Source organism: Onychostruthus taczanowskii, unplaced genomic scaffold (assembly GCF_017590055.1).
Source record: "Onychostruthus taczanowskii isolate IOZ18803 unplaced genomic scaffold, ASM1759005v1 scaffold21, whole genome shotgun sequence".
NCBI classification, from domain to species: Eukaryota; Metazoa; Chordata; class Aves; order Passeriformes; family Passeridae; genus Onychostruthus; species Onychostruthus taczanowskii.
The window spans coordinates 243690-270376 of NW_024499351.1; the positions used below are offsets into that span (position 1 = coordinate 243690).

The 26687-nt window shown below is 40.0% G+C and overlaps 1 protein-coding gene across 2 annotated transcripts; it reads left to right on the forward strand.

Annotated features, from left to right (window-relative positions):
* HNRNPLL (heterogeneous nuclear ribonucleoprotein L like) lies at positions 1-26687 on the forward strand. Of its 2 annotated transcripts, none has more exons than XM_041404420.1 (13): positions 1-301; positions 8623-8741; positions 8855-9092; positions 12334-12419; positions 14275-14371; positions 14467-14539; positions 18472-18543; positions 20036-20253; positions 20394-20515; positions 21053-21254; positions 22129-22186; positions 22290-22388; positions 23510-26687. In XM_041404420.1, exons 1-13 carry the CDS (start codon positions 98-100, stop codon positions 23563-23565), a joined length of 1644 nt encoding a protein of 547 aa, XP_041260354.1. In that variant the 5' UTR covers positions 1-97; the 3' UTR covers positions 23566-26687. The 2 variants fall into 2 exon arrangements, with proteins under 2 accessions (XP_041260354.1, XP_041260355.1); XM_041404421.1 differs by lacking the exon at positions 1-301 and adding an exon at positions 405-511.

Below are 26687 nucleotides of genomic sequence, written 5' to 3' on the forward strand. Positions count from 1 at the left end.
CCGGGCACAGAGCATCGCTCGGGCTCGGTGCCGCCGCCGGCTCCGTCCCTGCTCCCGCGTCGTCTCCCCCGCCGGCAGCCCCTTCCCTCCCGCGGACATGTCGTCGCCGTCGTCCGGAGAGCGGTACGAGGAGGAAGAGGAGGAGGAGGAGGAAGACGGCGCCTACGAGAGCCAGGCCAAGCGGCTGAAGCCCAGCGCCGCTGCCGAGGAAGGCGAGATCGAGTACAGCGGCGCGGAGGACAGCGAGGGCCGGCGGGACAAGCCCCCGGCATCGCGCGGCGGCGGCGGCTTCTCGGGCGGGGTGAGGGACGCGGGGCCGGCGGGCAGGGGGCGGCTCCCCTCAGGCTGCCGGCGGGGGGAGGGGACCCGTCCCGCCCCGCCCCTACCGCGGGCGAGGCCGCGACCGCCCCCGGCGCGGCTCCGCGGGCAGGGGGCCGTGCTCGGGGAGGGGCGGGGGGCTGCCCGCGGCCGCGAGGCCTTCCCGGGGTCGGGGCCTCTGCCCGCTTCCCAGGCATGGAGGCGCTTCCGGCGGGGTGGGAATGGCGGGGGCTCCGGCCGGGTCCGCGCTGCCCGCCGCCCGCGGGCAGGGGCCGAGCGCGCAGCCTGAGGGGCGGCTGGGTGCGAGGGAGGTGGGTGTGGGAGCTCGCGGGTGGCCCCGCTCCGCGGGCAGCTGGGTGCCTTTCGGGGCATCGCCATTGCAAGTTCGGTGCCGGCCCTGTTGCTGAGCGTAACTATAGAAACACCGAGCGGGGGGGCGGCGGCGGGGCTGCAACGGCCGAGGCTTCTTCCATCCTCCGTTCTACCTTTGTGTCTGGCACCGCACGGCGATAAGGCTGATCTTAAACCACTGCCTCCTTTTAAAATTAATTTCTAATTCTACTTTCTCCCTCCTTCTGCTATGAGCGCGATGGTTCACTTTGTTTTGGGGTTTTTTTTTTTTTTTTTTTTTTGTTGCCTACGCTCCTTTTTCTCGTGAATTTGCATCTAAGTATCAACGTAGTCCTTGACCCATAAATTTGAGCTAACGAGCCTTTTCTGTCTGCTGTTTGATTCCTTATCTAATTGTCCATCTGATTACAACCATTTTTCTCCTTGATGGCTCTTTCTGTATCTTACTTGAATAAGCCAAATCAAGAAAACATTGATTTAATGTCAAAGCTCGTTTTGTGATTTGTTAAAATGAACTTGCTTATCACTGGGATGAGTTAATGAGGGAGCATTTGCTGCTACCATTTCTCTATCAGTTAAATCTATTGATAGAGAAGGTGCCTGCTGAATTTATTGTCGTGGTTTAACCCTCTCCTGCAACCAAGCACTGCACAGCTGACTCCTTTGCCCTGTCTGATGGGGGAGGGAATCAAAAGGGTACAAGTGAGGAAAATCCTGCTCTCCTTTCTTCTTCCCCCACTATTTATGTGCTGAGTGGGATTCCATAGGGTCTGGGATATCCCTTAGGTCACTTGGGGTCACTGTCTCGGCTGTGCTCACATGTGGAGCCACAGCAGAAGCAGAGAAAGCCTTGATTCTTACTCAGCAGGAAGGAAAACCTCTGTATTATCAACACTGTTTCGAGCACGTATCCAAAATATTGCCCATGGTACTGTGGAGAAAATTAATTTTGCCCTAGCCCAAAGCAGAACATTATTACAAAAGTTTCCTGATAAACTGTAACAAAATAAATTTCCGGACAGAACTGTTTTAACTCTCAAGTTTCTTGTGACAGAGCATCATCTCTGTTGCAGTCAAGACTTAGTAATGTGCTCTGTCTTAAAGGCCAGTGCTGGAAGAAATCCTTATACTTGCTTAAGTTGTCTGGAAGGTTTGTCACGTAGGAGAGCTGAATGCCGTGCAGTGTTTCAAGTAGGAAGGAAATTCTGCTTTTGCCTTTCCTCTTTTCTGCACCTTTATGAAATCAACTAGTTCTTGTGTGTCTCTTTTTCCTTCTTGCTGGGCTCTGGCTCAGAGTGTCTTCATGATGTCTCAATGTCTCAGTTTATTCAAGTTTACCCTTCATGGTAATGACATCGTGGGGTATGTGACTTCACCTTTTGCATCTCAAGTATGGCATGTGCTGAGGCTTTTGAGTAAAGAAACTGAAACAAATGTGCAGCAAGTCAAGAACAGGAGGGGTTTTCGGCAGCTGGTTGTAGCAGTGGCAGTGTCATTGACAATTTATTGGCAAAACTGTATTCACAGATTCAGTGTTGGGGAGGCAGGAGTTGTCTTGATGCTGGAGATGAAAGTGGTTTCTTAAGCATAAGCTGTAACAACAAATGGAGATATGAAAAGTGAATGACCAAGTGCTTTTGGTAGTAATTTTATGTGAAGCTTTTAATAGCAAAATGCCAACTTCTATTACGTCAAGTTAGTTAATGTGAATTTTCATGTTTTTTTCTCTCTAACAGATACAAAAATGTGCAGGAAACTTATGTATTCTGTGGTGTATCTTACTGATTCCCCTGCAGGGAAATGTTCTCAGCTTATAAAAGTTGTATGTGGTTCAGACATACAAGATGAAGGTAGGCTGAGGGGAGGGAAGAAGTGTAAGTGTCCTGGATTCCTCAGAAGAGAGCAGAAAAATAAGTAGGAGGAACTATAGTGAATGGGGAATTAGGAGGAGAAATGGGAAATGATGGTGAAATGATGATAAGAAATGGATGATCAGGGTAAAGAGTGATATGAGTCTGGCAGCCGTATGATTTGTTAGGGTTTTTTTCTAATTATTTTTAAATTTTATTTTATTTTTCCCTCACATGTGCACTGGAATATCAGTGAACTGTACACTCATATGGGTTATATGCCCTTGTATAAAAGCTCTTTTGTGCTAGGACTCCTCTGTCAGGTTGGTGGGGTCACCCTCCTGGGCTGCATTTATTATCGTGGCAGCTTCCTTTCCTGTTCTGGGATTGTTGCATTTGGCTGAAGAAGCCCTTCATGCCTCTGTTTTTTTGTTTTGTTTTGTGTCTTTTGTTGTTGTGGGGTTTCTTTTGGTTTGATTTTTTGAAAAGGGTGCCTAGAAATCTCTATGTGAGTTCCAGAGGGAATCCAACATTTATTTTGCTCTTTGTTTTTCTCTGTTTCCCACTTGAGGGGAGACTTCTCCTAAGCCAGAGGTGTACCCTCTGCTTCATGGCTCATCTCCAGGCTGAGGAGCCAGGAGAGCCAGGACCAGACCAGGATGTTGACCAGGGAAGGAGCAGGATGTGTTCCTGCAGGAGCATTCAGTGGGAGAGAGTGTGATCTGGAAGAATGACCTTTACAGAAGCAGTGTTGAGTGGTGGTGAAGCCCTGTCAGAGGAATCAGAATTGCAGTGTAGCAGAGGGTCAGGACACTGGGATAATGTGGGCTGAGAGCTGTGTTTAAGGGAGTTTTGAGGGCCTTTCAGCTCCATCCCCTGTCCCTCCCTTAAATGCTGGTTTTATGGATTAATGTTGTATTTGTACCACCCGTAGCATTCACTTCGCTCACTGTCTCTGACATACCTACTCCTAAGCATTCTTGTGAAGTCAGGAAAATCTGTTATCTCTGTTCTTACAGTTGGGGAAGTGAGATGTGGTGTCTGAATACACAAACAGAGCTATCAGCTGCTGCAAGGTAAAACAGGGATGTGATCCTGCAGCTTCTCAGCCACTCTGTTGAAACCTCCTGGGTGCTAAATGGAAAGCAGCTCTCCTTGCAACCCAGTTGCTTCGTGTCTAACACCAGCAGTGTGGTAACAGCAGCTAAATGCAATGAGTTCAGATCTTCACCTATTTTGCACTGACTTGTCCATTTCTTCAGTGAACTCCATCCTAGAAGCTGGTTTTGAGTAAATGTAAATCATCTTCCCTCCTTTGTTCTCCTTCAAAAAAAAAAAAAAATCCAAAACATTACCTTCAGGCTGGTTCTTCTTCCAGTATCTCAGGTTGAATCTCCTGATGATGTTGTGTTGTATAGGGTTTTGGTTTGGGATGATGTTTGCTTGGCTTTATTTATTTATTTATATGTATTTTAAGGATATTCGGATTGTCATGAGCAGAGAGGAAAGTAGAATAGACTGTTTCAGTTGGAAGGGACTTGGGACAATGATATATGGTCCAAATACCTGAATTTCAGGTCAAATTCAGAGTTAACAGAAGGGGTCATAGTGCAGGCATTCTTTCTGTAGCAGTTGAAATTGTTGAAATGACACAGTGGTAGAGATGCATTAAACAAAGAGAAATGATACCTAAACTCCTCATTCAAAACAAAACTAAATTGCTTCCAGAGCGTGGGGTGTGATTAATTTTAATCCCCTTCTTCTGTGCAGCCCTGCCCCCCAGGCCCCTAAACCAACCAACAACAATTAAAAAAAGCACAAATCCAGGATATACAAAACTGATACATTATTCCACTGCTGTGGAACCTTAATTTAGTCTTGTCTGCTTGGTTCTTCTGAGACACTTCTCCCCACTCACCACTTCTATTGTATCTGTAAAACAAATTTCAGACCAGTTAAGAGGGATGCAGAGAGAGGAGAAAGTTGGGAGTGAATAAGATAATCTAAAAGGTGAGAAACTAAGTAAGAGTATATTTAGGTACTTGGCAGAGGGAATATGAAGGAGAAGTGCCATCCTTTTGCAGTGAGGGGAAAAAAGAGAGATGGAGGAGATAAATAGTGAAAGACAAAGAAGCAGATGCTCAAAAAAAGGTAGTACAAATTAATAGGGCTAATATGAGTATACTGACTGGAAAGTGTTCTGTCTGCAGAAAGGATAAAGGACACGTTTTTGTGTAAATGGTGAGAAAATTCTAATCTGGATTTGATGAGCAAGACATGGATCATTCCATGTCTTGCTCATCAAATCCAGATTAGAATTTTCTAATTTTACAGCCCATGATGACTTTCTTCCTTTTTGGAGTGGCAAACTAATTAGTTGGCAGGGAACCATCAATATGTTTCAAATGTTGTCTAGAGGTATGTAGGTCACCGAAAAATGGATGTTAAAATGCCACAGCCGTTCTTTGAAGCTGCTTCTGTTGCAGTCTTAGGTGTGTGAAGTCACTTGTTTGTACTTCATCTGCTTGCATATGTCAGTGCTTCCCTTTGTGCCTTAGCTTTGTTTCAGGGCAAGGATTTTTATGTTCCTGCTTTCTTGAGGGAAACCTTTTCTGTCCTTGTTCCTGGTCTTGAGCAGGAAGTCTGCTCCATTATCTATTTAAATTAACTGCATTTTCTGTCCAGCCTAATGATTCTTCAAGAAAACATTATTGAGCTTTCAAATCCCCTTAAGATATATATATATATCTATATCTATTTCATATATATATTAATGGTACAGCCATAACATTGGCTACTCTGTTCTTCTGGCTTTGGTGGAGTGCAAGTGTGGTGTTGGAGTTCTGCACGGGGCTTTTTTGCTCTCATAGGAGCTGAGTTACTGAAAGACTCCTTTGTAGGCAGAGAAATACTGGTTGTTGTCAGTGTGTGAGCAGATGCTTTGATGTAACCTTTGTCTGTGTGCCAACTGTAGCACATGGAGCCTTCAAGATACAGTAGCTGTGAGATCTTGGTCAAAATCCTGCATTGTTCTTCTCTAGGGAGAAATTCCAGCAGCAGCTGGATGAGCTGTGAATGTTCTGACCTTAACTGTACACTTTACACTCTGCAGACACGTTTGAATTTTCATGTGGTCTGGTGGTTTTATTTCTCCTTCTAGAGCAAACCCAGGGTCATTCCAGATTTGCTTGATACTGCAGCCTTGTAGCTGCAAAACTTGTTTGACAATAATATGTGTCTGCCTGTTGTGAAGACTTTTCTTGCACCTGTGGCACGTGTCCCCATCCTTCACCACCCCATGTGCTCTGTGAGTTTAGTTTGGGGCTTCCTGGCTCAGGGGTGATTTGTGCTTGGTTCTTGTGCTGCCCTTCACTGCTGCTGGCTAGAAACTATTTGGAGTAAAGCAGAGACCCTCTGATTTGGTCACCTCAGTGGTTTTATGTGAATAAAAGTGGTTCTGAATTCTCTGTAGGTAAGTCCTTAAGTTCGTGTCAGGTGGCCAAGATATCACTTGTTTGTGTTTGGGGTTTTTTTGGGGGTGGGTGGGTTGTTTTTCTGTTTTTTGTTTTGGGGGAGTTTTTTTTAATTCCATGCTTCTCAAGCTTCTGTGCAGGTTACTATAATGGCAGATTTTGGTTCTTTCTAAATCTCTTGCTAAACCTTGCTAAAAGAATGTGTTCTGTATGATGTTTTTGGGTTTGGAAAGCCAAACGTTGCTTTAACGATAACAGAAAGCAAAATTTGTATTTGTTGATATTCTGCAGAAGTGCAGATACCAGTACATGTTCATGTAACTCATGGATAAAGGATTTGAAGATGCAAGTGTAAAAATTATAATTTTGGAGACAATTTGTACTATTGGAAAGATTTGTATCTGCTAGTACCTGCTGGTAGATAAAAATACAAAGGGACGTGCATAACAAAGAAACATGAACTGAAACTAAACCAGAAGTTTGAGCTGGGAAGGGGTGGGAGAATGAAAGACTCTTCTGAGAATCCATTCTCTGAAAAGCTTGATGTGATTTATGGAGATCTTAGTTCAAAGAGGTAGTAAGTAGCAAGTGCTGAGTTGCTAGTAACTATTGCTTGTGTGCCATTGAGTCTGCCTCAATGAGCAAATCATTGCTTGTATTCACCATGTGATTATACACAAATAATATTAGATGGGATTTCTTGAGTGTATTAAAGAAACCTAAAAGGAAATGCATCCCCCTGGCACTAACTGGGATCTTAATGTAGTAGCAAGTATGCAGGGCAATGAATAATTGATGTAATCATTTTTAATTGTTCTGTAGACTGTAAATGAAGTAAAGGTGTCTGTTATTTCAACATCTTAGAGTAATAGGGTTTGCAGGAAAAAGTGGTGGTTATTGTTAGTTTTTTCTTGAAGATTTCCTCAGGTGCTTTTTTCAGCTTTGAAAAGTGTGTATGTGGGTTAAGAACATATAAGCTGAAAATAAAATCTCTCTGTAGTTCTGTTCCTTTTGCAATTGCCTAAGCATTTGCAGTTCAAAGTATTAACCTTTCCTGACTACTTTGATCACTGCTCCTGCTATACATGGGAGCTGATTGATTCAGGATACAAGGTAACTTATACAAATATCATTGATTCAGGATACAAGGTAACTTATACAAATATCACCAGCAGTGTTTTCCCAGCATTGCCACAGTTCTTATTCAAAGAAATGTGTTCCCACTTAAAATGCTTTCCTACTCCAAACAAATAAAATGTGAGGTAAGCTTAAAATATTACACATCTGATTGTTCTGACATCTGAGGAAGCCTGAAGTGCTGTTTTTTGATTCAAACAGAATGGTCAAATCCTTGATTTAAAGAAAAAAATCTGTAATTGTTTAGTGAGAACTGTACATGGAACCACAGGAGTTGAACACACAAGACTCAATTTGTAGTTGTCTGGAATGTGTTTTTTCCTGGCTTCTGTAGTTCAAATGGACGGAGAAGAGAGGAATGTCTAACAGTAGTAGCAATCATTGTGGTTACTTAATTAGTGGAGCTCAATGCTCCTTTGTGCCACAAATGAGAATCTCTCTCAAGTTCCAGAAGATGTTGTGCTGCTGCTTAAGTGAAAAATCAACAAGACTTGATCTGTTAGATGGGAACACATTGATGTAGTCACTAAATTTGAGTACATCAACTTCACACTGCTGTAACTAATATGAAATTTGGGTGCTGGGTATTTGCAGTATATTTTAGTGTGCCCTTTATTATCTCTAATCTTTTTTTTTTGATCATCTCTCATTATTGGCTTACTTTTGTTTTTTTTTTTTCCTTTTTTAATCCTCTGTGTCCTAGAATATTTAAGGTAAATTTCAGCCTTACTTCACGGTTTTCATAGGAAGATGGGCTGATCCCAACCCAAATTCTTCAGCTGCACAGAATTGAGCCTGTCTGAAAGTAGCTCTGAAAAATATTTATGGTGGGAACTCTGTGTGCTAATGTATGATGTCTGGATCCATTAATAGTAGTCAGCCTTGGGGTGAAAAAGCCCCATATGTACAGAAATTGTGAGTTTTTAAAAACATCTGTGTTCAGAATTAGAAGGGAGGCTGAGTTTGTTTCAACCATAATCCAGAGCTGGCATTTTCTTGCATTGTGGAGCATTGGAAAAATTCTCCATTTGTGTTTAGTTTACAATGAGGGATGGCCCTTGTTTGTTCTTGCTTGTTTATTCTCCCAGCTTGTCTCAAAAAAATACTGGCCTCAGCAAGCAGAGTGTCAGAAATATTTTAGCTGTTGGACATGTCCTAATTTTTTTTTATGCTCCTGATGAATAGGGTGTGTGTAAGACCTCCTGCAATTCAATCTGTGTAAAATGGCTGGGGTTTTTTTAATACAAGAAAAATCTTGTGTGTGCAAACAGATTAATTAAATCTGAAAAGCTTTTTATTTTAAGTAGACTTGAGGAACTGAACTTGGCAATCCGTTTGGAAAGAAAAGTTAAATTATTTAACACTTGCTTAGATTGTGCATTTAGATGACTGCTTCTGGATCCAGTGGAGTGTCTACTAAGTATTTAATTTTAATTAATGATAGGAGTGTTCCTTGCTCTGTGTTGAATTTTAAAATGTCATTTTGTTGCTAGGATGCTGGGGGAAGTCATCACAAAGTCTCTGTTTCTCCTGTCGTCCACGTCCGAGGGCTGTGTGAATCTGTCGTGGAAGCAGATCTCGTGGAAGCTCTTGAGAAGTTTGGAACTATATGGTATGTCTTTGTTGGGAATGGTTTGGCAAAAAACATGTCATAAATGACCATCCTGGGACCTGGGAGTTGTTTTGAGTGATCAGGAAGCCTGAGTGTGATGTTTCCCTCACCAGCTATGTCATGATGATGCCGTTCAAGCGCCAGGCTCTGGTGGAGTTTGAAAACGTGGAGAGTGCAAAGAAATGTGTGACCTTTGCAGCAGATGAACCTGTGTACATTGCTGGGCAGCAGGCCTTCTTCAACTACTCCACGAGCAAGAGGATCACTCGGCCAGGGAACACCGATGACCCATCCGGTGGGAATAAAGTTCTCCTGTTGTCAATTCAGAATCCTCTCTACCCAATTACAGTGGTATGTTTTGTCTTCTTCTTTTGTTTATTTTTTTGTATATTCACATAGGTAACACACATGTTCTTAAATAAAGGTGTTTCAAGAGGATTCAGTAGTCTCATACAGCTAATATACAATACATTTGAAGACATTGGAAGTGAGGATTTTGAAATGTTTAAGTTGCTGCATGCTTCTGGAATATTTCCAAATGTGTTGCCACAACATCGAGATTGTTATTGAGCCTTTAGGCTCTGAGTGGTGTATGTTTAAAGAGCAAGGATTTTTTACAGTAGGGAAGGGTTATTTTATTGCAGTTCTTCTTAAGTATTTCCTTTGTGGAAAGGCGAAACCTTTATCTTCTGATGATCAACTCCAGTTTGAGGGAATCTTCATCACTTTTGTTTGGACCAAGATATTTTCCTTTTTAGTATTTGAAGTTGTACCATTTATACAGTCACATCCTAATTTATTGCCATTTATTAATGACACGTGTACACGGTTTTTTAAGACACAGGGTTTTTTTGTTGTTGTTATTTAAGCATTTATGTTTTATCACGCATTAACTGCTTATATTTTTCACAGGAGATTTTACAGTAGATGTTAAATTGCACAGAAATATTTCAGGAAAAAATTAAAATTGTGTACTATGATACAAGTATGAGTCACTTTTCTTAGGGATGTAGGATGGTATGGATCAGTCAAAGTGTTTGGGATGTGTGGAACCAAGTAACTTAATGCAAGCATTAAATTTTATTTAATGTGCTGTATATTATGAGAGCAAATTGACTGCAACTTAGTATTCATGAAATTACCTCAAGTAGTCAGTTCCACATCATGCTTTCTGCTTTCACTGTCTTGAGAGTGAAGGACAGTGAAAGTATTGGTAGCTTTTTGTCTGTTGATTCATCAGTGAGTGATGAATTTTATTTTCCCTATAGAAAATCATGCTATGGTATGAATTGCTTTTTAGTGTTTAAAAACAAACCTGCTCTGAGCTGTGTGAACAAATCCACTGACTGAGTTAAAGTATTCTTTGCACATGACTGTAATACAAATTTTGGAAACTCTGTTTCATTCATGCATTTTAAATTTGCCCTGACTGAGCTGCTGAGTTGAAGGTGGATGCTTGAAGAAACTGGGAGTAGAAGCCTGGTTCTGGGCTAGGAGAATTCCATGGGAATTCTGAGGGTGAAGCCTCTGGCACAGTAGCTCCCTTTTAAAAACAAACAACCCACCCCTAACCTCTTCCTTCCCACTGCCCCCAGCTGTTTCTTTAGCATATACAAATGAGTGCTGTGAGCAGGCAGATTTCCAGAATTCCTGGCAAGCTGCAGAGCTCATTGAAGGCAGCACAGTCACAGCAACTGGGGAGAGCAGCTGTGCCCATAACAGCTAAAAATGTGGTGAGAAAAATACAAATTTTTGTCCAGTGGGTTAGAAACTAGTTAATTTAAGAATGCCTCAGGTAAAGTCTGCATTATTTAAAAAAAACACCCCCAACAAAAGAAAACAAAAATCAACAAAACATCCTTCCCTCTCAAAAAAAAAAAAAAAAAAAAAAGTCACAAATGCCAATACTACTTCTTCCTCTTCAACACTCTTCTTAAATTTGAACTACAGTTAGAAAAAAGAGATGTAAAATTGCAACCAGTTTTAAGTGGCAAGTCTGAACATCTGCAGTAAACTGTTGTAAAGTTTTTAAGAGCTTTACTTTAAAAACAAGATCAAGTTTTTGGAGAGAAATTGGTCTGTTCAAAGGCCTCTTGTGGCAGAATCAAAACTGTGCTAAAAAATTGTGCTGAAAAAATTGTGGTAGAAGCAGAATTACAATTCTGATCATCTTCTCTCTCTCACAGAACATTTTTCTTTTTTTTGAGGGCTGTAACAGCAAAGGGCAAGAAGGGCAAATTAACTGTATTTAATTCCTAATTGCTTTTCATCCCTGTGTGATAGGGAGTGTTGGTGTTTCGAAGAGTTTTGCCCAAGAAGTCGTGTACAGGTCTTTGAAGTTCAGTTTCCTTACCTGTGGGCAGAACTTTTTCAGACATTTGTCTGTTCAAAGGGACTTTCCCACATGGATCAGGAAGGTGTGGTGTACCTTGGCAACTGAATTATGATATTCTAGTATGTACATAATGCAAGTGCTTAAATTATTAATAAATAGCCCTCATTATTGTGTCTGGTGAACCACTTGATTGATTTGGTAATATAAAGTAGCTGAATTATGAAACATAATTAAGAAATCCAGCTGTGTGTGTGACTGCTGGCTAATAAACACTGATAGGGTTTTGAGCAGACCTTATGTTTTGAAAGACAATTTATTTTGTTTTAATTAAGTGGCTGTGAAAATATTTTTTGAGGGACAAATTATGAAGGAAAGTCATATGAAAATTAATGTCATCTGGAGCTGGAAAGTTTCTAGGAATCTTTGCTCCCAAACAGGAGAGATGGTGGGTAGCCTTTTGTGCTGCCAAGCATGCTGTAAATGATCTCACAGGTCTTATTTTTTATGGGTTCAGGCTGTGTGGGCTGTGTTTATTTTAGTTTTAAGAAATCCACATGACCCCTACTCCGTTCCCTCCCAGTTGCTCCTCTACTCTGCAAAACATAATAAATATTATACCAACTTCCTTTGCCACTTCTTCCTCTTGACCCCCAGAAAACCTGAGGATGTACACCAAAATCCTGGAATGATAATTCTGGAGGTATTTGTGCTAGATAAAAAGAAAGGAAGGAGCATAGCCCTGACTTGCTTCGGGTGGATGAAAACTGTTGAAATTCTCATTTTGATCAGCTAAGTTTACATTTTGAACTATTCCCAGTTATTCTCTGAAAAAGAGAATAACTGGGAATAGTTATTATTATGAGCTCAGCTGCTGGAAAGCTATGAAATGTGTTACAACTACAAGTGTCACTTTGTCTCTCTGCTATGGTAGGAATACTAATGCTTCAAAGGTAGCAGAGCTTGAGACATGGGTGCAGTTACTGGGTTTTCACACAGTTGAAGATACTTGTTAAACCAGTATTTGCTTGAGTACTTATGGAAGTCTTTTTTCCTGTTTTTCAGATTTGGTTGCCTGTAGTATACTGATTGATAAAAATGCCAGTCGTGAATGTATTAATTGTAGAGGGGAAAATAAGAAATGGAAAGTTAACAATCCTTTTCTTTGCTTTTTGGCAGTTAAATGCCACTGCAGGAGAATGTTCTGTGGACCATAAGTGATTAGAATGTAACATCTAATTTATTTTTCTTCTTCCTTAGGATGTTTTGTACACTGTGTGCAACCCTGTTGGAAAAGTTCAGCGCATTGTTATATTCAAGAGAAATGGAATACAAGCCATGGTTGAATATCCTTTTTGAGTGTGATTTTTTTTTTTTTTTGCTGTAGGTTCTTGATTCCAAATGGTTTAATATGCAAATGTCAGAAAAATACCATGTGATATTAAGACCAAATAATTTTTTAATTTCTAAGACATGGTAACTTCTAACTTTTGTATGTCTATAAGACAAAGTAGTACTTGCACATACCATCTTTTTAGGAAAATGGCATTGTCAGCAGTGGTTGATAAACATGTTTCTAGTCCCTCAGGCCTAATAATTGCAGACATGAATTATATAATAGATTTGACAACCCCTTATATGCACCTTTTTACACAAAAATTTCATGGCTTCTGCCTGTGTTGATACTCAAGAAATGGGTAAGGGATTGCAGAGGTGCAGTTTGTCTTCTTCAGACTCTCTAAAATTATGTCCCAGTATGTACTACTTGTGATACTATTTTGACTTCATAATGCAGAGGCCAACTTAGGCATCTTTGACCTTGATTCTTGGGCGTCATGTGTTGAAGAAATTCCCTGCTCTATTATCCTACTGCTTGCTCTATTTGCAGCCTTAAGTTGTTCTTGGGTTGAATGTTCAGAATTGTGGTGTGTTGCTGTGGTTTGTGAAGTCCAAAGTCTGATATGATTAGGCTTTAATTTATGAAACTCTGACAGCCCTCTTCCTAAAGCTTTATTTACATCCATTTTTGAACTGTTATCTGGACAAAATTTGCCAAATTATTTGGCATCATTCTGTGATTTCAGATGCTATCAATGTGATGGCTGCCTTGATGATTTTCCAGGCAAAGGGAACTACCTGACTTGTATTAAATCAAACTAATTGCTGTTTATCTATGTAGAAAACTTAAAACTGTGTGCCCTAACAGACAATAATTTGACTTACTGTATATGTTAAGTTTGTCATAAATGGAATTGTCCGGATCAGATGTCTTGCACAACTGGGGGTTATTCTTCATCTTGTGAGAGATTAGGGAAGTTGTGGGAAGGGTCCTGCACACACTCAGAAACTACCATCCTTATGTCCTTGGAATTAAATTTGGTAACGTGCTTTTTATTGAAAATGAAACCAGCCAGCAATTGAAAGAAAACTCACAAATGTGAGTGAAGTATTGCAGCAGCAAGGTAAACAGCTGAGGGTGGCAAGGAAAGTGAGCTTCAATAAAAGTCTTATCTGAAAAGCTCAAAAATTTGCTCAAATTTAAATGCTACTTGAAGTGCCCATTATTTCTCCATTTCTGGCCAGTGTCAGTTTCTTATAAGTCTGGGAAACTTAACTTTCCTAATTTTTAAGCTCCCCAGTGAACCTGCGTCACTTTGGAAGAAGTTGGGCTGCAGGAATGTGGTAAAACCCAGGCACATTCTGTTGTTTTGGACTTTTTCTAAAATGTCACTACATGATATCAAGGTAGTGCAAAAGGTCTGTTCTGCTGCAGAGTTCAGGCTTTCTGACACCATATTCTATTGAGTATGGGTGAGGTCATGGGTTGTGATGTGCCAAGGCTCAGGCACATTTTTCTGCTAATCACAAAACTGATCTTGGAGTATGAGGAGCACATGAAATAACTTGGGTGTTGGAGCCTGGTACATGCATCTGCCTGTTGTATTTTTTTGAGGTAAGATGAGTATTTGTTCACTCCAAGTCTCTCTTTTAGTTATGTGGGGGTTTTTGGCTAATGAGCTAAAAAGGGTGTACGCTTAATCCTTTTTGATGTACAGTAACTAATGTGATAAGTCTCTGTGGAGTTCTTGTAGTGTATACAATTGTGAAATACCTGCAGGCTACAAAAGTAAAAAGGCCCTATCAGATAAAAGGGACATGAATGAGACACCTGGGAAAAAAGATCCTTAACATGATGTGTATGTTTGAATCAGTGTTTTGTGCCCAGAAGGCGAAGGCTGCACTCAATGGAGCAGATATCTATGCAGGATGCTGCACACTAAAAATTGAATATGCAAGGGTAATGCTTGGACCTTCTCTTTTAATTTTACTCAAAAAAACCCCAAAACATATAGTCAAGGCTTAACCTCTTTCACTTTTACTTTATTTGAACAGCCAACTCGACTTAATGTCATTAGGAACGACAACGATAGTTGGGACTACACTAAGCCATATCTGGGCCGCCGAGGTAGGTTCTGCTCCGTTCTCGCTGTAGCTGTTTGACTGTACTAATGCCAGCCCTTCACACGTGGTCAGGCTGTGTGGCAGCAGTCCTTCCAAAGCAGGCCAGTGCTGCTGGAGGCTGTGCCACCGCAGGGAGTTAACCCTGAGCCCTAGTGCCCCCTACTGCCGTGTGCTTGAGCCACTTAGTGCAACAAGGAGCCCACACCTCCAAGCACCTTCGCAGTTCTCAAGGACTTGCATTTCTCCAAGCAGCTCTCTCTCTTTGGAGGAGAGGAAACCTGGCACAGACTATTCCTTATAAACTACAAACTTGCACACTGCTTCTCCTTCGAAAGGACTCTTTTCCCCTATGTTGGACAAGGCATTAAGAAGGATAGAGGACTTCAGCAGGCTGACTCTACACTTCATCATGCACCACATCGGCATCAGCAAAAAAAAAATCCCAAACAAACAAAAAAACCCTCTGAAAAACCTCAGACTTGCAGTTCACCTTGTCTGCATACTGCATGCACCACCACCACAAGTTTTTAAAGGAGGACATTTTCAGTACTTCAGATTTGTGTGGGATGAATAACATGATAGACTGTACCCATTCTGTTCAAGTTTGTATGTATGCTGGTCTTATTTCCCTTAAAAATACCACTGAAAAATTGAGAAACTACAAAATTAAGGACCTCTTGTTGATATCATTGACGTTGTAATCTTTTTATTACTTGCTGTATGTGAGAGTTGCACTCAGACTTAACAATGTAAATATTGTTTAGTAGTAGGGAAGTTCAGTCCTTTTATGCAGATAATTGGAACTGAGCAGTGCAGTACCAATAAGTCCCCTCAGCTATACTTAAGTAATAAAATAGGGAGATTCATAATTGGTACAGGCATGCTGTCTCTTGAGTACTCAGCTGTAAAATTCTCAGAGCTTAACTCATGTCAGTGGAAACTATGATTATATATGTACAGTCAAACTGCTGTCTAGCCTAACTCCTGTTAAGTGTTTATTTTAAAATAACCAAAAATCTGTAACTATTGAGTGCAGTGTTCAGTAACCTATGTACAATAATATGTTCAATGTAAAGTTAGAAAAGTGAAGACAATGTGACCAAGATAGAGTATCTACTTATCAGAGGCTACATGAGAGCCAGGGCTATGGCTGTCTCAAGAGATTTGCACTTTCAGAATAATTCTGCAGAGACACTGGGCTTGTGAAACTGTTGTACAATTAAAAACTTAGGGCTTGGCTTTTCAAAATGAAGTTCTTGTAAAAAGTTAACAAGGGAGCTACAGTATTGGGTGCAGCTTGTAGATTATGACTGTTTGTATTGGGATTCAATTTTTTTTTCTCAAATTCTTGAGTCAAAGAAAAGGGATTCTGAAGAAACTCAAGGACAAGAAAAAAAATCTAAAGGTTTGAATTTGAAAAATTGAAAGGATTAATTTGATCCTTGTATCTTTTGATCATTGCAGTGTTTGGAGGCTGATGTGTAACACTGTGCATCTAAATGCATTGTGTAATTGGTCTGCAGATAGGTATGACTGTATGAACTGAAACTTCCCCAAACTCGAGCAAACAGTGGAAAATGAAAAACTTAGGATAGATGTGGCTTGCTCTTTTCAAGAACTTTGCTCTTTTGTTTTTCTTTTATTGCTGTCTCTATTCTCTGTACATAAGCGCCCTACTACACATAAGAGGAAAAAAATTAGACTTGTATTTTTTATATATATATATATATATATATATCTCAATCATTACATATTGTATGTAGCATGATTTTTCATTTACTGTGATCCACGTCCATTTGTGTGGACAATGGGAATTGTTGAATGAACAGTAAAATGTACTTGAGAGAACAGACATATAGAGCAGTTTTGCTCATAAAGTAATCCAGGAGTTGGGGTTTTCTTTGAAAGAGTTTATGTACTTGTCCTTCAACTCACTCTTACAACAGCACTATTTGGGTTTTGAACATAGTGTGACCTGAGCTGTAGGGCTCTCACTGCAGCAAAGATCTTATCACAAAGGAATTTCATTCCAAGGACAGACATGCCAATAAATCCTTTCAGAATTTCACACCTGCCCTTCAAATGTTAGGAAGGAAATGTGTTTTACTAATGATTTATTTTAAGAACTGTTTTTTAGTTCTTTATGGTAATAAATTGCCCATAGTCTTTCTCCACTAAAGTAAACTTCCAATAAGTGCCTTCTGCTATGTACTCATATTGCATTAGACTGAATGAAATAAACCCCCCTGACTTAGTATTCTGCTGGCCTTTAGCCAGAAATTTCAAACTGTCATTTGGAGCATTTCTTTAGGTGGTAATACTACCTTGCTCAGTGACTCAAGGACCTGATATAAAAACAAAACCAAAAATCAAGGAACCCAAGCTTAAACAAGATCATAAAGAACTTTTTCTTTCTGAATTATTTTTAATACAGGTCGGTTCTTGTGTTTCAGTGCTTGTTTACACAAGTATTTGTACTGGCACAGTCCAGGGGCTTTGTTCAAGGAAGGAATAAGCATGGGGCAAGGAGAGACTTGCACCACCATGAGGAGGAAATATTTGTCAAACTTTTCTCACAGAATTCTTTATTTGAAGAATGTGATTCTTGACTGTGTTTTACTGTAGGCAGTTTCAAAGCATTTAGCTACGCAGGTTGGAATTACAAAACTGATTTTTCTGAAAGATGATTACTGCGTACAGTTCAAATGCTCAAAATACTTGATCTGACTGCTCATTTGCTTTTTAGAGCCAAGAACCAGAGCTGTTACCCTGAAAAGGGAGTGGAAAAGTAAACTTGACAACAGTAATCTTTCTTATATATATTTGGAAGTATTCAGGACTGCTCTCTCTTCAGATTTTACTGCCAAAGTAAATATCTGACTTGGAACCTGGCCTCAAAATCCTGAGCAGAAGGGGCCACATGTGTTTTCATCTACCACTGTTGTGTAATCAAATAGTTCCTGGGTTTTGGGGAAAATACCTCCAACTGCATTGGGCTGGAGTTACTCTTTTCAGCAGTCATACTTAAATTTCCTGAGCATTGTTGTAAACTGATAAATGTCTTGCCCCATCTTTTCAATGTGGCTTTTTTTTTTTTTTATTGTAAGAAAAGAGTTATTGCTTACCATAAAGAGATCTGGAAGTTTAGAATTTTTTTTTTGTCATGCAGCATGGTTCTGATTGAAATATACAGCTTTGGCTGTGAGGCATTGCTCCCTCCATTAATGTAGACCCCTTGCTTAACTTTATATCCTAGAGAACTGGGTTTTCTTAAAGGATTGACTGTTGTTTAAGTGCATTACTCAGTGATACTTTCCCTCAGTTGAACTGTTATGTGCTGCTGATAATGCCACAATGTACAATCCTTTCAGCACGCCCATAAATCAGTAGGTGTTCTGTAAATATATATGTACACATATGTAATGCTCTCTGTTTACTGATTATGAAACCATGTAATACAGGTTGTTGTTGGCTTATGCTGAAACTTCTTGAAAGAAGCCCACTTTGAAAATGTGTTGCTGTTGAAGCTAATATTATGATTCAGGTACTGTCTTTCAAAAGTACTGCATTTCAAATTTGTTTTAAGAGACACATGGGTAAATCCTGCTGTATGGTGTTTTCTATACTAATGTGTGATGTCTGTTTAGGAGAACTATTGGGTATCTCCATAAACTTTAAATGTCTGCATCTCCTCATTGGCCACTGCCCCCAATCAACTTAAGTGCAATTTGTTATACAGATGGCAGTCTTTTAATTTTGGTGTCCCAGGGCTACAGCTTGTATTTTTAGACATAGAGTGAATGAGAAATCATTTATAAAATTAACAAGGACTCAAATTACTTTTTCACTTCTTAACTAGAAGCTTTGTGTCTTAACTGGAGAAATCAAGTGCCTGGTTGTGCATACTAAACTGATTTCTTTCCCTTCCCACATTAGACAGAGGGAAGGGCCGGCAGAGACAAGCTATTTTGGGAGAGCACCCATCATCCTTTAGACATGATGGCTATGGTAAGTAACATGGGATGACAGCTGGTTATGATTTCTTACATGCTCTGTGGAGTTCTAAATATTTAATCAATGCTTGGCTGTGGTTTCCTTCAGCATGAGCAGTTCACCTGCAGTGCTCTCAGTCTGCCTTCTGAAACACTGCTGGTTCAGTGAAGTCACGTGCACTCATTGCCTCACCTCTTCTGTCACCCAAAGCATTCAGCTCTACAGGTTTATTCCTTGGAAGAAAGTTTCCTTTCAGTTGCCATCACCCTGGCAATGGGTAGAAAATGATATCTGGATTGGGAAGCAGTTTTTTTCTAGAAAATGGCCACATGGCATAATCAGTGGTTTGGTACAACAGAGAGCTCTAATGTTTTTGCATGCAAAGCTATGAATTGTTGGCATCTGCTCTTCTAATGTAGATTATTCAGAAATGCTACAGCTATGTGACTGTAGAGGAATGATGTTTTGGAATCAGTGGTCTAAAGTACTGTGTTTGTTACCAGTGCTCTCTGTAAGGCAAGACCTGCTGTCGCTTTTATGTGCTGAGTGAAGACCTCAGGGTGGAGAAACAAATGTCCCCACTCACATGTGGCTTTTCTAGTTAGTTACTCTCTCAGCTGTCAGGTGCAATGTGATTTGTCTTGCCTCTTTCTTTGCAAAGGTATTTATGATATTTTACAATGTAGATTGACATCCTGTCTACTCCTTCCAAAGGTTCTTCAAATCTCTAGCATTTCCAAGTCCCACCTTGATTCAGCGATGTTTCATTCTTCTGATACATCCTTCCACCTTAAGTAATGTGTCCATCTCCTATACTATTCCCTATCATTACTGCTTTTTGCTGGGAAAAAAAAGGACAAAAGATTCCTTTTATACTTGGCTTATGTGAGTTTCACATTATTTTTGTCTCAGAAAAACAGGGATCCTCCCTCTTTGGTCTGTTATACTGATGTTTTCTATGAACAGAGGTGTCGCTTACTAGTAGTGTCTCATCACTAAAAGGAAAAAAAAAAAAGAAATTGTCTATTTCAGTGAAACTTGTCACTTTATCTATAGTGGAAAATAGGACCACTTCATTTTGTATTAGTGTGGAGGTTTAAGTATTCCTGTTTCTTCCAAATGAGCATTTTGTAGAAAGGCAGGCTTCTGACTTAATCTCATGTCTCTGGGAAAAAGAGCTGTGTCATCTCCTGATCTCTGTCTCACTCCTTTTGGTTTGTTATCCCGACTTTGTAATATTCTTCCTTGGTGTATTGTAGCTCTGTATGTAGATGGAAATATTTCTGAATGTTGGTTTTAATTATTTCCTCTGATACATTTATGTTCAAATATTTTCCATGCTGCAGGGAAGATAATGATTTTTGTAATTACTGGAATATCTTTTTTCAGCATTTGCTGTAACCTTCTACCCCTCCTTTAAATATACATGATGTATGTGGGCTTTGTTGCATGATTAAGTAGTGAAAATGCTTTCAAACAGCATAAAAACAAGGTCTCATCTCCTTAGGCTCCCATGGTCCTTTGTTGCCCTTGCCAAGCCGGTACCGGATGGGATCTCGGGACACTCCAGAACTCGTTGCTTATCCGTTGCCGCAGGCATCCTCCTCTTACATGCACGGTGGAAATCCTTCTGGGTCAGTTGTCATGGTTAGTGGGTTGCATCAGCTCAAGATGAACTGCTCAAGGGTATTCAACCTGTTCTGCTTGTATGGAAACATTGAGAAGGTAAGGCATAATTGGTTAGAAACTTGGGAACTGCTATAGTTCTTTCAAATGCTCTGGAAAAAGCCTGCCTAATGTTTTATAAAACTATTGCTTGAGCTCGTTGTTGCAATGTATATTTTTTTTTACCTTATCTGTCTTAGGTGAAATTTATGAAGACTATTCCAGGCACAGCACTGGTTGAAATGGGTGATGAATACGCTGTAGAAAGAGCGGTCACACATCTCAATAATGTCAAGCTATTTGGAAAGAGACTCAATGTCTGGTAAATATGTTTTATCAGATTAATAGTCCACCAGTGGGCAGATGGAATGAGGTTTCAAAGGGACAATATCACGCCACTCTGTTATCATTGTTGGAGTTATGATTTCCAATTTGTGACTGTTTATTTTGGCTTTCAGCTGAAGGAGGGTGAATTTAGGTCAGACATTAGGAAGAAATTCTTTACTGTGAGGGTGGTGAGGTACTGGCACAGGTTGCCCAGAGAAGCTGATGATGAACCATCCCTGGAAGTGTTAAAGGCCACTTCAAGGCCAATTTTTAAGGTCCCTTTTAACCCCAATCACTCTAAGATGTATTACTATTTATAATTTTATTTATTTATGTTCATAAAGCATACTGTCATTACATGGATTGGCCACTGATAAACTGTATTCCCTAATGTGTCTTATCCATTCTTTCTGCATTTTTTAAGGAAGGTATCAAATCCAACCCAAGAAACATCAGCTCTTTTCTATTTAGACAATAACCTGCAAAGTATGATAGCCTTAGTTATTCAAGAAACTTTATCCTTAAATTCCAGTGTTTCCAAGCAGCACTCAGTAGTTCCAAGCCAGATATTTGAACTGGAGGATGGCACGAGTAGTTACAAGGATTTTGCCATGAGTAAGAACAATCGCTTCACCAGTGCTGGCCAAGCATCCAAGAACATCATCCAGCCACCCTCCTGCGTGCTGCATTATTACAATGTTCCCCTGTGTGTGACTGAGGAAACGTTTGTAAAGGTAAGCACTTGGAGTGGCTGACATGCAGTGTGCTCTGGGCCCTGTCCTGGTTTTTCCTGGTGCTGCTTTTAAAAACAAGTAACTGGGAGGCTTGTAGCAGAGCCACTGGCAGAGAGCTGTTCCTTAAAATATATTTATAGCCCATCTGGATATGTTTACAATTCTGGAGTTACTGTCTCAATTTTATTTATTTATATTTTTTTAATGTGAGAAACAAAATCCTGAAAATAAAGTTGAGGAGCTTAATGTAGGGGGTTTTTGGACGAAAGGGAAAAGACACAAAGCCAAATACATGAAAGTTAGGACTACAACTCACAAAGGATTTACTGACTCCCTGTAATGACTGCTAGGATGTTTTGGAATGGAGACCAGCTTGCACCTGGGACCCTTGGCACAGTTGTATCCTAAATGAGCTCTGGATGCTTAAAACATGCAATACTGGGCCTCTTTAAGTGGAGGCAGTGGCAAGATTGCTGACAGTTCAGTGAATTCTTTTTCAGTTCAATAAAATACATTTTTCCAACTCTGTCTGAAAGTGAACTCTGATTCCCAAGTGGTGTCCTTGTATGAACAACTTCAGAGCTACTGTATTGGAGTAGGAATGTCAAAAAGGAGAACTTATATGAATATGTTTTTGGAGATAGCAGTGATATCACACATACAGGGGCCTTGTTTTACATACTACAGAATGGTATTCTAAAGAGTTACAAATCTAAACATATTTTTTAAATTACTTGCCTTAAATTCTTGCAAACTCTCTTAAAAAGTCAGAATCTTCCTTTTTGTGTGTCTCTTCCAGGAACTTGAAATTTTTGCTAATTGGTTTATGTGCACTTTTGCTGGAGTTTTATATCTTGTTTTATTTTTGTGACAGTTATGTGAGGATCATGAAGTTCTCAGCTTTATTAAATACAAAGTGTTTGACCCCAAACGTAAGTAAAATTTGACCTGTTTGGGAAGATCCTTGATTCCAGTTTTGATCTGAGTATCCATTACTGATCCCCTCCTTCCCATTTTTGTTTCTCATTTTGACAGCTTCTGCCAAAACACTGTCTGGTCTGTTGGAATGGGAATGTAAGACAGATGCAGTGGAAGCTCTCACTGTACTTAATCACTACCAGATAAGAGTCCCAAGTAAGTAAATTTTCCTATCTTACTGCTGGATTTTTTTCCTGTGGAGAAGGAGTTGAGGGTTCTGGTAGCTGAGGGTGTCTGCTAGACAATGATCAGAGGGCTGGAGCACCTCTCCTGTGAGGAAAGGCTGGGAGAGCTGGGGTTTTTGAGCTTGGAGAAAAGAAGGTTCCAGGATAACTTTATGGTGGCCTTTCAGTGCTTTAAAAGTGGCCTGTAAAAAGAGGGAGAGTGACTTTCAACATGGGCAAATAGTGATAGGAGAAGGGGTAAGGCTTTTAAACTCTTCCTGACTGTAAGGCTGGGGAGGCACTGGCACAGGTTGTCCAGAGAAGCTGTGGATGCCCCATCCCTGGAAGTGTTCAAGGGCAGGCTGGATGGAGCTCTTAGCAACCTGTGACATCCCTGCCCAAGGCAGGAGGTTGGAATGGGATGATCCAATGAGATAATCCCTTCCAACCAAACTCTTCTGTAATTCTTTCACAATAAATATAGAGAAAGCTGCAATGTCTTGAACAGAGGGTTTTTTAAGTTACTCAGCTCATTGGTCTCAATTTACTGCTCCTGTAGCATGTTCCCTTTAGAGCCAGAAATTGTGAAGCCAAGCTGAATTTAGCTCCAAACTAGCAAGAATAGAGTGGGGTGAGTTCACTTGCTAAACAAGTGTGTACTTGTTGGCCAGATCTGCACTGAACAATTAAGACAGTTTACTGAATTAAATGGAATTCTTCCAGATGTAAAGACATAATAGTGAATCCAGGCCAGTGTCTAATATTATTTTAAACTACCTCCTTCTAACTGTTACAGCTTTGTCTCCCTGTGAAGTGTTAACAGGTTAAATCTTTTCTATTCCCCCACACCTTTGGTCTACCTTCTTAATAATGGACCTTAGGAGCAGGATATTTTTGAAGATAGTATGGATAACATACTGTTCACAGTTCCAGTTTTATCTCAGTTTGGAGAGTTGGTAACAGCAGAAAAGCTTTCCCTTGCAGTGTGAAAGGGGCAAACCCCAGTGGAGGTGTGAGTGTGCAATCCACAGCACTGCTGAACGTGCCAGGTTGTGGGAGGTGGATCAGCAGGAGAGCTGTGCCCACGGTGTGTTCTGTGTTGTCTCCTCACAGATGGCTCCAACCCTTACACCTTGAAGCTTTGCTTCTCTACTTCATCCCATTTATAGAGAAGAGGACAGCATGTTAAGAGCTACGTTCACCTGGATTTGCAAGTTAAAAACTACACTTCGTTCACAAAGCTCTAAAGTGGTTGTTCTAATGTTGCCTTGTTTCAACTTAATTCTAATATCTTTTATCTTGTTTTATAATAAATGGATGTTCCTTCATAAATACAAACCAGATTTTTTTTTATTTTTGCCTCTGAGAAGTACATGTTGTAAGCTTACTACAAAGTTTGTATTTTGTTAGTGTAGTATCTTCAAATGTCTAAAGAAGCACCAGTAGGATAAACAAGATTGTTTCTTTTCAAAAAATAAAATATATTTGCATTTTCAAAATGTTAAAGATTAGCAAGTATTTTTCCATTTGTAGTCTTAATTGGCAGATAGAACTATTATAGCAGAATTTTAAATGTAGAACTTGTTTTTCAGTATGTTAAGTAGTGAAGTATGTTGCAATACTAAAAAGAAGCTTGTATTTATAAAATGCTTTGATTGGGTTAATGTTGCACATACTGAACTTTTAGTAGTACAGACTTGATTTATAGTTTCAAACAGAGCTAACGCAGAAAATTATTAAGTATGTACACGTGTATGGTATGAATTCATACTTATTTAAAGTGGTTTTGGTTTTTTTTGTTTTTTTTTTTTTAATCCTATTCTCCATTTGCATTAGCATGATGCCATCTACAGCTAGTCCCACCGTAGGGGCCTTTTAAAAATTAAAATTGCAAGCCTGTATCAATGTGTTCATCCTCATTTTCCATGATTTAAACTTAAATCTTTGGTGTTTAACATATCCTTTTGACTGTTTTTTTAAAGCAGTGGTTATGACTTACTAAATGGTGAAAGTTGTTGGGGGTGGTGAGAACATGGATCACAACAGAAACCAAGATGGTAAAAATACTTAAAACAAAAAGAAAGCCCCCACCATATCCTTTCTTAACTGGACAGTTAATTCAATGTTTTCTTCTGTCTGATTTACTTTAAACATCTACTATGACCATGAAAGAATTCATTGAGTGAATAGTCTTGGCTTTTGTGTAGCTTAAGATGAGGTAATTTCAATGGGATTCAGATAAAGTAACTGACTGGGTGATGTGAAATGAATGAGGTGAGAAATCTTTCACTTTGGAGAAGATGATTTGTTCTGTCCCAGTACTTTGAAACCTGTCTTCTGGAACTGGAGTTGTGTCTTGTTGGGGCTAAGCCCCCAGAAAGAGGAATCCAAGCAATGGAGTCTGGGAGCTGTTGTCCTGGGCTCTGTGTGTGTTCCCCTTTCTGAATCTGCAGTGCATTGCTGAGGGCTTCTTTCAGTTCTGTTCTTAGTCATTGCAGAGGAGTTACTTTATCAGCTGTTTTATGCTTTTCTCCTACAAGTTCTTTGTTCTGCCTTTATGGATTTTATCTATATCTGTCCTTTATCCTTGAGAGGTTATGTTGTAGGATGTTTACAGGCTGTGGGCATTGCACATCTTTCAATTGACTGGATTTTCCCCATTCTTAATTTCAAGGCAAATATTCCTCATCATACAAGGGAAAATGTGTCAGATGTCCTTCAGGTTTTCTCATCAACAATGATTCATTTTTGCCCTCTCTACCTCCATTTTGTTCATGCTTCAGGTAATGGATGTTTTAGGTATTCACATTAGGCTTTTAGTGTGTCTGAACTGGGAACTGAAAACCAGCTGCTCTTTGGCAGGTCTTTCAGCACAGGATTTGGAATAATCCCAGCCTCCTGTCTGTGAGGTGGCAATGAGACTTTCATTTTAGGGGCACTGCTGAGACTCTTTCAGCCTCAGTGCTCTTTCCCCAGAAATTGCTTCCAGACAGCTCCAGCACAGAAGTCCATGTGGCACATCTTGCTGCTGGTGAAATGCTCTGTGCTGCTTAGTGTTTTAACTGTAAAAGATCTCTCCCAGTCAGTCTGTCATTTCTCTTTTATCAACTTGAATGTTCTGTGGAAGCCTGTTTCTTCTGTCAGAATTTCCATTGCTGGTTGTGTTAATGTACTTCCAGAAGTCGTTTGTAGTTGAGCACTAAAAACAGTCTTGTTTTCAAATTGCAGTGTGGGATGAGTGACCCTTAAATCATTCAGGTTTCGTTTAACAAAAAAAAAGAAAAAGAAATGCACTTTAATGTTTTGGTGTCCTCGGTGGATCACAGCATTCAGTGCCTAAGACGTTCAGGTGAAAGGCATCTTTCCTGTGTCTTCCCAGATCAAATGGAGCATGGTTCTGGGTGTATCATAGAGGACTTGATAGCAGCTGGAAGGCCCATATGCAAAATGAGTAGCCTGTGACATGTAAGGCAGAAAAGAGAGGAGACTGAAGAATTGTGCAAGCTTCTTTCTCCACAAAATAATCATCTTATTAATAATCATCTCTGTCTTCATGAGAACAGGAAAGATTTTTTTGTTGGTGTTTTTCTGTTAAAAGAAAATAATGTTTTCTCTTGAGGTTGGTTTTCTTCCACACATGAGGTCTGTGTTCACCTTTAATCTTGCTCTTTAGAACAGAGCCTAAACAGTGGGGCAGGTGGGGAAGCAGTTGCTCCAGAGGGAGTGAGGTTTGTCTCTCATTTGGCAGTGGTGTTACCATACCTGTTAGATTAAAATTAAACCTTCGAGGTCTCTTAATGCAGGGCTTTTTCCTGTCTCTTTTGCCTAAGTCACACAGGCAAAACATTGAACATTGCTATGCACATTCCCTGCTTGTAAGCAGCTGTCATTCACAATGTAACATCTTCATGTCTGTCCCACTGTTTGTTTTGTTGGGTTTTGTTTGTTGGTGATGTTTTGTTTGTTTTTCCAATTGATCACCTTTAATTCGGGGTAAAGATGTGTTGAGGTGGAGATATGTTCCTCTTCTCATGATACTCTAATTCTTGTTTATATTTATTTTTCCCTATATGCAAGAAGTGTCAAGAGTTGTTTTTTGACTTTCTATACCACCACAGCAAGATAGAGTGTATTGCTAGGGTGATGAAAGAGAAGAGTTAAAAGAAAACGTGGAGGTCATGTTTGGGTATCCTGCTTTGTGAAAGGAATGATACAACTGGATGTGGTGTCACTAAGTCTGTCTCTTAGAAAGGGATGATGTTTGGGGCAAGCTGGCTTGTTACTGGCTGAA

Bases quoted from the DNA above. Each gene is read 5' to 3' on its own strand.
- HNRNPLL (XM_041404420.1), top strand. From the start codon at position 98: ATGTCGTCGCCGTCGTCCGGAGAGCGGTACGAGGAGGAAGAGGAGGAG. The intron at 9,093-12,333 runs GTATGTTTTGTC...CTTCTTCCTTAG, and splicing joins CTCTCTACCCAATTACAGTG to GATGTTTTGTACACTGTGTG. The intron at 20,254-20,393 runs GTAAGGCATAAT...TATCTGTCTTAG, and splicing joins TGTATGGAAACATTGAGAAG to GTGAAATTTATGAAGACTAT.